This window comes from Pleurodeles waltl, chromosome 8 (genome assembly GCF_031143425.1).
Source record: "Pleurodeles waltl isolate 20211129_DDA chromosome 8, aPleWal1.hap1.20221129, whole genome shotgun sequence".
In the NCBI taxonomy this organism is placed as follows: domain Eukaryota; kingdom Metazoa; phylum Chordata; class Amphibia; order Caudata; family Salamandridae; genus Pleurodeles; species Pleurodeles waltl.
Genome location: NC_090447.1, coordinates 534,741,617 through 534,753,657, shown reverse-complemented (window position 1 = coordinate 534,753,657; position 12,041 = coordinate 534,741,617). Strand labels below are relative to the sequence as shown.

The 12,041-nt window shown below is 44.3% G+C and overlaps 1 protein-coding gene across 1 annotated transcript in view; it reads right to left on the bottom strand.

Annotated features, from left to right (window-relative positions):
• LOC138249124 (heparan-sulfate 6-O-sulfotransferase 3-B-like) overlaps nucleotides 1-6,114 on the bottom strand; it is an 823,693-nt gene extending 817,579 nt beyond the window's left edge. Inside the window, exon 1 of the mRNA XM_069203143.1 lies at nucleotides 4,298-6,114. Within this exon, the coding sequence (XP_069059244.1) occupies nucleotides 4,298-4,860 (563 nt within the window). The 5' untranslated portion in view covers nucleotides 4,861-6,114. The remainder of the gene's footprint in view (nucleotides 1-4,297) is intronic.
• Nucleotides 6,115-12,041: the final 5,927 nt, after the last annotated feature.

Sequence of the window (12,041 nt, the reverse complement as noted above, 5' to 3'; positions counted from 1 at the left end):
GAATATTCAAGTAAACCAGTCACCAAAAATCTTCACTGGCACCGTTTCTCTCGCCTCATTGGGTCACAGTTGGGATTGCAGTGGTAAAGACCAAACTTGTATAATACAACAACCTCTGCACTGGACTCTCCATCAAGTGAACAAGACTTCAGTATACCTAAAACTTTACATCCCGCCTCATCTTTAGACTCAAATACTCCAACACATACCCCTCCATCATTAAGATTCAGTTTAAGCATCTTCTTGACTTTAAGAACATCTGTCTAGCCAACAAAATGTTTCATAGCAGTGCCCTAGGGCATCTCAGCAATGTCTTCCCACAATATCAGTTTACAGAACCCCTAAGGTCAGTTCTCAATCACAAAATATCTGCCTGTCCAAAAAGTACAAACATTTGGGTATGGATACGCACCCATTCAAGTCTTCACTTTCCGTCCTTACCGTCCACCCCGCTTTTGCAGGTCCTCACAGAAAGTGACTTTGCGAACTTCTAGTAAAGGTAAAAGATGCTCATGCTTTTCTATACGTAGGTAGGTAGAGTTATCGCCATATCCCCACAATTGACTTTACATACCGTTGTTCCCAGTCAGCTGTAATCTACCCATTCTCCACTTTCACCAAGTAATGCCTTCCCTGATTAACGTTCTGAGTCAGATAGTTAACACCAAAAAACAATATAGCAATAAAAAATAAATAAATGTTTAGCAGGCAGATCCTAATGTTCAGCTACCAGCTATCAAATAGCACACTTCATTTCAAACTCCATTTTGATCACCATTGTTTCACTTTGCTGGTCCATGATCTCTGAGGCAGGTGGTCTTCGTGCCCCAAACTACTGAAAGCACCAGAGGATCTGCCAAGCCCTCTAAATTGCTGGGTTTAAGCATTTTATTCGAAATTGGGCTATGGAAGAAAATCGACAACTCCTCCCCACCCCCCAATTTCGTAACTCACTTTTTTCTCTCCTATTATATAAATTACATTGGCCTTGCTTTAGAATGTCAGGAAAATTGCAAGTAATATAGTTCCTTGATGACAGCAACGGAAGAAGAAGAAAACTGAAATATAAAAATAGCCATCTAATCACGAGCATGGGGCAGATCTATAGCCCCCTTGGAGTATCTCTTAAAGTATTCATAACATAACTGTGCGCCATGGACAGCTAAAATAGTGTGTAGGAAGACCACAAAAACAGACTACATTTGCAAGGCTTGCATTCTAAAACAGAAATCGAATTCAGAATTATTTGTCCTTTATTGTTTTTCTTTATGCAATTCCCAGAAAAAGGTCAAAATAAAGAAAACGCCCATAAAATCTCCACTGTACCTAATACCCACACTAATAAGTAGAGAGAGAGAGAGAACGGGACAGCGTTAATAGAAACTGTGGGTCTTCTGTGCTTTACCAACGGAATGATGGTTTGAGGAACAGCCAACCGAGAGCAGCAGCTGGGTCCACAGCTTTGAAGCCAGGGCAGAAAAGCCTCTGCTTTTAATCAGCCCCCTAGACAGAGAGAGATGTACCCTAGCAAATACTTCCCGGTGCCACGCTGACGGGCTCAGGAAATGACAGCCTCTGTGCTCCAGAGAGGTGAACTCGACTTTGTAATTAAAAAGGTAATTAGGAGAAGAAAACACGACGGCAGCATTGAACATAAGAGAAAATATGCGCCGGGGGAGCGCACTGAGGAGTATTTGTATTGACAAAAAAACAATAAATTCGCCTTGTGGAAGGCTGGGTGAAATTAAGTAGTCCGTCGTTCATCCCATTCCACCTCTGTGCTGCAGCGGGGAGCGCTGTCCTCGGTGCTGATTTTTATAGCAGTAGCGGAGTGTGGTGCAGGTGTGACGTAGTGTACTTCAAAGGAGGGCTGTAGGGAAGGCTTGAAATAACGGAGCAAAGTGCAGCGTCCTCTTCTAGAATGTACTGAGTGACATTTTAGTAGATGAAGCGTGCAGCCAACAACTATAAATCACACATCATTGACATGTTCTACCCACAGCACGTCAAGCGCGCAGCGCGAGGAGGTGGAGGGGGTGGGGGGGTTTTAAAAAAGAGAGTGAACATTTGCCGACGTGTGGGTGTTTGTGTGTGCGTGATTGCTTTCTGGGAATGCGCAGCGCTAGTTGTTAAGAACGTAAGGGGTTGCTGTTTAACAATCACAGAGGTTTGGCTAGTTTGAAAAACATGCTGTCTGCACTGATAACCTTGCTTGTTTAGAGCACGAAAGGATGATTATTACCCAGCTTGCACTGACAGCGGAAGAGTTTACACTAGCAGTGAGTGGGACAAGAGCTCTGGTGAGGGGGTGAGGACAAGATGCTAAGCCAGCCCCTAGTGCAGCATCGGCATCCATTACTCAGGGAGGGCGCAAAGGCAAAACTTCCTCTTTGAGCTCTGCCAAGCCTTCAAGAAGGTGTCACCACTAGCTTGCGCGCGCCTCCCGACCAGCACTGGTGCATGTCATAGTTAAGACGAAGTTTGTGTAGCTCGCTGTTTGTTTTGGACACCAGTGTTTAGAGTTTGCAGCATCACCACAAAAACAAGTACACCTGCACCATGGGGTTTCGGTTGGAAATAGAGCTTTAGGGGTGTATGTAAGAGGCGTGCTTACAACCTTCCGAGTTCCCCACATGCTGCAACTCCACATGTCCCTCTGTTAATAACGTGTTACAGGCAGCAGCGCTCTGCACAGTGTGTGAAAGGCGCTGTTCGGGTCTACAGAGGGCGGAGACTTGACCTGTCACTATTTGTAACACTGAAGTGGCGGGGCGAGGTGTTGCCAGCACGGATGGGCGGGATCGAGCCCTCGCACAAGACATTGAGGCATGACACCAAGCAAACCCACTAGGATCCAGTACGCGGGAGAAATCCTCCTGCTGAAATAATCCCTGCCCAGGCACTGCCTGAAAGCAGGTAGAGAAAATACCCGCGCGCGTGTTTTAAATGCCTGCAAAGAAACCCGGTGAGTTAATTCATCCTCACCACAAACCGCGAACAGATGAAGTCTTCGAATCTTCAACAAACAGCCATAAACTCGGAACAAAACTGCTTAACATTCTTATTGCTGAACAAATGCCCCTCTCTAGGTCGTTGACAAGATTTGTCGGAAAATATAGGGTAATAGTATTGGGTAGTCTGTCTCTTTACTCCAATGATCTCGCTGCGCAACACCTCGAGGGTGAGGGACCACGGTCCCTGCCTACAGAAACGATGGCATGCAGACAGGTTTATGCTGGGAAGCCGCCCAGTGGCTTAACAAAGGCCCCCCCGCAACCCCTGCGGTGCGAGGGGGAGCTCCAGGAGGGCACTTCCCACAGCACCTGACCTGAGTAAATCCGGAGGGGGCTCTCCATGTTCTTTGCAGGGGTGGGGGTGCTCCAGTTTCGTTACGCCACTGAGGCCGCCCACCTATACGTCCCCTTCCTGCTTCCTTGACCCACTTGTGCTTATTCCAGCTCTTGCTCCTTTGGTATTGACCCTCAAGATGAGCAAACACTGTTAAAGGGGTAGAGTAACTGGGGCAGTAGAAGTGCAGTGGATTACTACAGTGAACTTGTACCACATTCTGAGAGAAATCCATTGCCACAGGGGCGCTTATTTAAATCAGGCGGAGGTATAGTGGTACAGCTGTACATTATAGGAGCGCAGTGGTATAGGTCAGTGTTACAGTGGTACAAATATATAGCAATAACGTGGAAAAGCGACACACTAGCACCTCCGTAAAGTGCCACAGTGGTATTGTGGCAAAGTAACATGCCAAAACACAATGGTACGAACACCCGTGAATATTGTATAGTGGTACAGTGGCATGTAGAGTTGTGGTATAAGACATTCAACCTTTGACCTTTTGTGTGACAGCTGTCTGTGCATCACATGGGATGGGACTGGATTTCCCAAAAAACGTCTTCACCTTTATTAGCAACACAGCGCTTTATAAAGTAATAAAATGAATCGAAGTAGATCAGTGTTACAGTAATTCGGTGGTATATCACGAAACTGATGAATAGAGACACAGTGACATAGCTGACAGTAGCGCTGTGTCAGTAAGTTTTTGTGGTGTCCTCTCACAGAAACCCAGTGTCAAATTTGGCGTGGCACATTAAAACATATATAGAGTGGTACAGTGACACGTAGACCCACCACTCTAGATCTGAGCCCTGAGGATAAATATTAGTGTGAACATTAATATGACAACTTTAATGAGCTAGAAGTGGTTAGGGAGGCAACACAGTGGTACATCGGCATGGTGGCACAGATCAAGGAAGAAACAGGATAAGCTCCTAATAGCACTGACCTGTGGCTGGGCGGAGGGCCTCCCTTGCGGCCCATCACAGCGGGCACGCAGTTGGTGAGCTCGGTCCAGTCAGCATGTAGGCCACAGCTCCAGCCAGTGGAGAAGCGTGAGAAGAGCCAGGTTTCTTGCCGGCCAGGCCGGTGGCACGTGCACTTCTTCTGCCCAGGTCTGCAGTCACAGGGCTGCTCTAAGTGGATGTTGCGAACCAGGTGACGACCAAAGGTGGTACCTCCAGTCTTCTGGATGTGCAGGAAGACCAGCACATCCTCACCTTTGATGTTGAAATCCACAAAACGTGCAAGGTCCTGGGTGCTAAAGTTGAAACGGGGTGTTGAGCGCGGGGCTGCTCCACCACCTTCCTCCTCCCCATCATCCTCACCCTCCTCATCCCATGGAAATGGTTGTGGATCCTGGTCCACTATAACTCCTGGCCTCAAACCTTGGCCAGAGCGGAAGTGGCAGGAACGTGTGCCTGCTGGGCAGATGTACTGGTAGACAATCATGATGAAGAGTAGTGCCAACACAGGCGCCAGCACCAACTTGTTGGAGCGGTCATCCATCATGCCACTGTAGAGCCAGTAGGTTTAGCACTGAATTGACCCCCCAAAAGCCCACTTTTTTTGCAGACAGGATAAGACCCAGGTGTCAGTCTCCCCCATGCCCTACTTCCCAGCGATTAGTAATCCAACAGGCAGGTCCCCAAATTCCAGGGGTGGTGATGTTCTCCCAAAAAGACCTGATGATCCGTCTCAGACACTTCCTCCACAATCACCCACCAGATGATTTTTAAAGTGCAAACCAAACAGCACAAAATTCCCTTCAAAATATCATGTCGATGCTTTCCACAGTGCCCAATAAAGCTTCCCTGTGGCAAAGCAGGAGAAGTCCTCAAAATATTCCAAAACGCCTTCTGGGCAAGAACTTTTAAAAATCACGCAAACATCCAGAAACTTGCGGAACTTTTACACCATGGGCGGAGACCCTGTCGCGATGCTGATCTTCGGGACACTCCATGGGACCGTTGATACATGAAACAGAGAGAACAGGTCAGCGGTGCGAGGGATACAGCGTCCGGAGCCGGGGATCATAAAAGCCACCGAACAGTGTCTGTTGTGCAAAAAATGTGCGTTAGATGACCGATGCGCATGAAATTTGGGTCGTGGTGTCGTCCGGACACGTATATATATTACGCGAGGTGCAGGATATGCTCTAAAATAATCGCGCGAGGTTTTAGGTGATTAACAGCCTCGTACAAAAACGGCAGATTTATTGTGGACTACGCAGTGTGGAGATCACGCACGTGTGAGATCGTTCGCCTTTCCCCTCTTTCGATAATGAATGGGTGCCTAGTCCCAAGCTCCTGAGGCACCAGACCCGTCTGAGGGGTAAACCATGGATCGCGTCCTCCGATATGCGGAGCATTGGCTGGCACAGCCTGGACGTTTCCTCTTGCCTGCTGAGGCCTGTTGACGGGTGCCCTGCACCGGGGTGGTCCCCTGCACTTCTTCTGTACTCGCTGACAGCCCTTAATCTCCCCTGCAGGGCTCGGCCAGTGACAGAGAGTTATTCCTCCGTCTGCTCAGCCTGCGTGCTGCTGCGGCACTGCTTTCTGCCAGCGAGGGCGAAGTTTCAGCACTAGTGAGCAGGACAGCGCCGCTGCTGACGACGGCAGCCTCCGACGCCGACTCTGCTCCTAGCACCGGCGGCTGCTGACGCCGGGGCTACTCGCTCAGCTGTCTCCCCCGGCTGGGTGTCTCTGAACCGGTGAAAGAGAAGCGCCTGGCTGCGGGCGGTAACCTCCGGCACACGCTGCCTATAAACCCAGGGTAGACGCGATTTTTTGAAGGGAGCCTTGCTAATGATCCATGGGCCAATCGCTGCCCAGACTGCACTGTAGACATCCAGTCAAATATAGGCGGGGAGGGAGGGCCCCCGGGAGGGAGGGCCCTGGCACTAAGGCCAATGAAAAACCAAAGCAGATTGCACTGTGTAATGGTAGAGTCTCAAAAGTGCGGAAGGCAGTCTATCTAGACTCTGCTTAACGTCAGTGAGTGGGAAGGCACGGCTGTGCGCTGCAGCCTGGAAAGGTTTAGGCGAAAGATGCCGAAGCTGTCTCACCTTGAGAGAGGCACATGGGGAGCCAAACCTTATAATAAGGCTTCTGTATTTGCAATCACAGCACGCTCGACGTTACCATTTTATTCTAACTTTAGATGTCTACACATCCGTTGACCACAACAGGAGGATGGTCAGATGTTAGACTATTCTGTGTGATATGGTTGTAATGTGTCTCTTTTAACAGGCATTGCTGAAGTAGGATGACAACATGCTTTCAAGCTCTACTGCAACACAGAACAGGTCTACCATGTCAGCAACAGAGCAAGCTTCCCAGAGGCATTTTAAGGGAATGGGCTGTTGCCTCGGGATACCCCTTTTACAAAGGACCCCTATTAAAGGAAATGGGAAAGTCAAAATTCCTTCCATAAAAACGGTATTCTTTCTCTAACTTGACAGTTGAGCAGGCTTGACAGAATTGTAGGTCCAGATTTAATAAGGGTTTGGGCCAGGACCAAGTCACACAAAGTGATGTAACGCAATGTAAACCATTGTATGGCTATGCATTTTCCAGCACAAGCATATTTTGCATTGGAAAAGTGGCCTTTTCTCAGCACAAATGGTACCTTGCACCGTTTTGCGTCAAGGGTGCATTACTTTGGTGTAAATTGGGTGGATTAGTGCAAGGACCCCTAGTTTTTGATACAAAGCCCGATCTACTGAGATAGCCAGACTGGGCTTTTGCATAACAAACACCCTCCTTGAAGCAGGCGCTAGCATGCAAAAACGTTTTATTATTTCCAAACGTTCCATACATTGCACGTTTGCTGCTCTGTCCAGCACATATACAAATTATGGAATGTTTAAGATGAGTCTAGAGAAGGGATTTTGTACTAGAAGTGTATGTTTCCACTACAAATCATATGCCAGGCAGCACTCACACATCTCTGCACTATTTTGCAAATACTGTGCATATGTTTGTGTGCCAGTGCAGGGGAAGCGGGCAGCAACAGCACATTTTTTATGGGTCTGCAGTACAGAGTGCAGTTCAACAGCTTTGTAGCTCTGGTGTGTTGTGTGTATCTTCACCCTATCACAAGTCTATCTACCTCACCGTTGTCCACCCCATCTCTCTTTCATTATACCCTATATGCCTCATTCAACTTCCTGTCCCTGTACCTCTCTCAAGACCTTACCCTTGTTAGCAGGTCGCTCCTTAATAAGTAAACTTACAAGGTGATGAATATAGGTCGATTAACCTTTTGATTTGCATACAGTATCCTAGCTATGATGTGACCAATCTTCTTAATAATCGATGCACAATATTTATAAGTATGAATCAAATCATCAATCGATAGTCAATGAAAGCATAGAACATCATACCATGAGCTTTCAGACATGAATAACCACACCTCAATATACGTTTTAATAATTTTATTTCCATATTGATTACAATTCTAAAATATGAGATTAATTCAAACACAATTCAATTAAAATAAAAATGAGCATCAAATTGTTAGAAGACACCAAAGACATAAACTAATCAAAGCTTGTATCAGAGTACATTCTAAAGCATTAAAATAGGTCAATAAAAGAATCACAGACAATAAATGATTTCTAGTCATGAAGTTCAGCAAAACAGTCCGTCAACCATTTATCTCTGTAATCTGTCAACGTCATGGAGGGAAAACCCTCACCTACCCCAGATTAGTATCAGCATGTGGGGCTTCATGCAAATCAATTCAGTAAACAAGAATTTAGAAAAACATCTAACTAAGATCACTATTTAGACAGCACAGTTGGTACCTAGAAAGGAAAGGCACAAAAATACATTTCAGTCACATTGTCATATCTACCTATGAATGGTATGGGTCAGCAACAGAGTCAGTTTTCATCCTCATGTCATCAGTTGATCAGCATCACATCAGGCTCTCAATCAGAGAGTATTAGCCCAATGGCAGAATCTCAAATCACCTCTACGACCTTGCAGTCTCACTCCCTAACATCTTCTGCACTCTCTTCTCTCTGTCACTTTGTTATATCAAAGTCACCCAGACTATCCCCCAATTTCCAATTGGTCAATTAGTCGTACGTTGTTATCCTAACCAATAGTGTCTATGTACTATATCTATGAATTCTAATATTTCACAGTTCCTATGTCGTTGATTGGTCTGCTTTATGGTGTTCTCATCATCCGGCTCATCACGTATCAAAAATGTTGCGTCTTCTTCTCCAGTCAGTGTCTTCATTGTTCGAGTCCTGGGAAAGTACATCTCATGCAAGATACACATTATTAGTTACATTACTAGAGACATGATCTCCTGTCATTGGTACTCACAGAACCTCCAGTTAAGCATTTTATTAAAACAATGAGCAGTTCACGGTCAGTTCATTTTGTCAGCATTTTCCATTAGACATTGAGAAATTCAGCTTTCTGCATGAGGCCTGGCAAGACTAGGCCAAGACACCCTCTAAGTTAAGGCCTAAAACTATACAAAACATAGGTTATAACTCTCAATATGGCATAATACTACATAAATCTAATAAGTTTTCAATCTTTCCTGTATATCAATCACTCATTTATTACAATTCGTAAATACTGGTGGCCATTCTCCCAGGTCACAGTTTCAAATGTGCCCATTTATTTTCTACCTTATTTATTTTCTACCAAATTCATTATTCAGAACACATAAACATACATTAATAATTTCTAATTAAGACATTTGCGTTAACACCCTTCTCTTTATCACTCCTTAAATGCATTTATATCTGTCACTTGATCCCCTCTCCCAACCTCGGCTCTCTTAACCTCATCCTTCTTGCTGTACCTCTCAGCTCTTTTTTCATCTGACATGTCTGTATAACTCCTCCATCTACTTATCTCCTCACACAACTTCATGTCTGTCTCTCTCACTCTCCCTCCTCTCGCTCTCTCTAACTCATGTCTCCCTCACTAACTCACCTCTTTCTACCCCACCACTCTCCCATTACCCAACCTCACAATTTACCGCACAATTAGTTCATTACCTCACCTCTCAACCTCTCCTCCTCTTGTCCTACCTCTGTTCCCTTTCCTTTACTTCTCTAAATATATTACTCTTCGCTGTCAACCTCTACCCCTATGTTGTCTATCATCAGCTGCTCCCTCTCGCTGTCTCTTTCTCATACAGATATTTCTCTCTCTGGACCTCCTTCCCCATTTAAGTTCACTCTCTCTACCTCACGTTATTCTCTAAACCTCTTTCTTTATAGACCTCTTGACCTCACATTTCATGCACAACTCTTAACTTCTGTGTAAACCTCATTTCTCTTTCTCTTTTCCACACGTCTCTCATTTCTTTTTTGCTCTACTCCACATTTCTCTTTGTACCCTTCACCCCTGTCTCTACCCTTTTCTCTTTCCAACTACTCTCTTTACCTGACCCATTTTCTATATCTCGTCTCAATTTTCTCTTTCTACTTTGCATCTCTTTCCCCAAGTCTCTCTGTCTTCCTCTATCTCTTACTGACTTTGCCTCTCTCTAATTTACCTCATTTTCTACATTAACTCTCTTTCTATCTCACCCCTTTGTGTACTGTACTCTACCGCCTCTCTCAACATTTTGTTCTCACTATCTCTCTTTTCCTCTATACCACATTCTCAAACCACTCTTCCACTACAAACATCTTCCTCTTTCCACCTCTGTTTATCTTTCCTTCTTGCTATCTAATTTTTTTCTCTTTACATTATTCGTCTCCTTAACTCACATTTTTTTACATCATCTCTAGCTCTACACTGTCCTCCCTCTACTTCGCGTCTCTCACTATACTGTTCTCTTTGCCTTTGTCCACCTCCTGAATCCTGCCCTGTCCTATTTGTCGTACTCAGCAGGGTCATAGGTAACCCCCTAGCCAGAGACGTGCATATATTTTATTAAAGAGGTGAAAAGTGTCAAGGCAAGGAAAGATAAAATAGGAGGATGTTATTCGTTTTTAATGAGTGCAATGGTAAAAATCCTCATCCTTAGATTTCACTCTCAAGAAGGCCAGTAGTGAAGGGGTGGTTATATTTGTAATTACAAATATTCAACACTAAGCTGCAATTTCACTTTGATATGTCATATTTTAATATCATGCACTAGTCCACTAAAATATCTAAAAAGTCACCCTTAGCTTGTTTATAACAAGCTAGTTAGAGTAACAAGCTAATTAGATGCTGAATTTCCAATGTTTTTGCTGCAAGAGCTAAAGTCTAGTTCTAAATTAAAAAATAAATTGTTTTTTTCATGGTTTATTCAAGATTTCTATTGGTATGCTTTGCCTGGCCGATATCAGGTACCTTGAGCTTTTAGCTGTTTTTCAATTTACCCACTTCTGAAGGTTTACGTTGTAACTGGATATTGTTTTGCATCATGAGGGTTTGAAGGAGCCATAAAGGGCAGTAAATTAAAGGTGTGCAGTGGCTTCTGCCGTGTGTCCCAATATCGGGGCAGCCGACGAGACCCCCAGAGTGGGATGGGCGGATGCAGAGGATATGTTCTAGCGCTCCTCAGCCTTCCAAGTCAGCCCTCTTCCAGGAAGCATAACTAAACATGCTACAGGCTCCCGGGTGCAGGCATAAAAAAGCATGCTCGGATGCCCAGGTTTGCCTGGTATTGAAGGAGCAAGCTATTGTGGATAAAAGTTTTTTGGCGTACCTCAAGTTTTTCTTCCCTTGCGTATTTGCTACCCAGTTATTTTGGATACTTTTCCTCCTGTTAATTAAGTAGTTACTCAGCAGTAACTTCCCTTCTTGATTCCTGTAGTCCTGATATTGTCCCCTGCAAGATAAGTAAGAACAAAAATGTACCAACAGTGATCCATTTCCTTCTCCCCAACATTGGGTAAGGTGCATACTTCAGTTCCAACAAGAAGTACTTACGGTCCACTCTATAATCAATGTTGAACTTATAAGGTGGTTTCTCAACTTTGGATCTTGTATTGAAACCTAAAAGATTTTAAAAGAAGAGACAGCATTATAGCGACTATTGTTCTTTAACAATAAAAGAGACTTTACAAGAGTGTTGAACTTTTGTTTGATTCCTTCATTTCCCTTTAGGACTGTTCGGAGGACTGATATATATATATATATATATATATATATATATATCGCGTGTAGCAATTTCATAATCCAGAAAAGGATAACCGGACACCATGACCATGCAAAATTACATTTATTGACGCGTTTCGGCCGTAGCCTTGCTCACAATACTCCTCCAATTCATTCAAAGCACATATAAATCTAATCTATACAACATAAAGAAAGGACTCATTTACAAAAAACAAGCTCCTAAAGAGGGAAAGCGTGGCGGCCATTTTGAACTGTATCTTTTTGCTTCTTATAACGTAATAAAATGTTAATGGCAACACAACATATTCAACACTTTTGCCTATAATAAGGAACTATGTTTATCTTTATATTACCTTCAGTTTGTCAACCTATAGTAATAGTTCATAATAATGCAGGTTAAATATATTTGCCCTCTATCATTTTTAAAGATGTTATAATTCTTTTTATTAACAAAAAAATATAAATCCACTTATCCCCTCTGGCTATTTTTCAATTAATTTACATAAAATGTACATAAAAATACTATCTTCACATTAAGGGCCTCATTCTGACCCTGGCGGACGGCGGAGGCCGTCCGCCAGGGTACCGCCGCTGAATGAC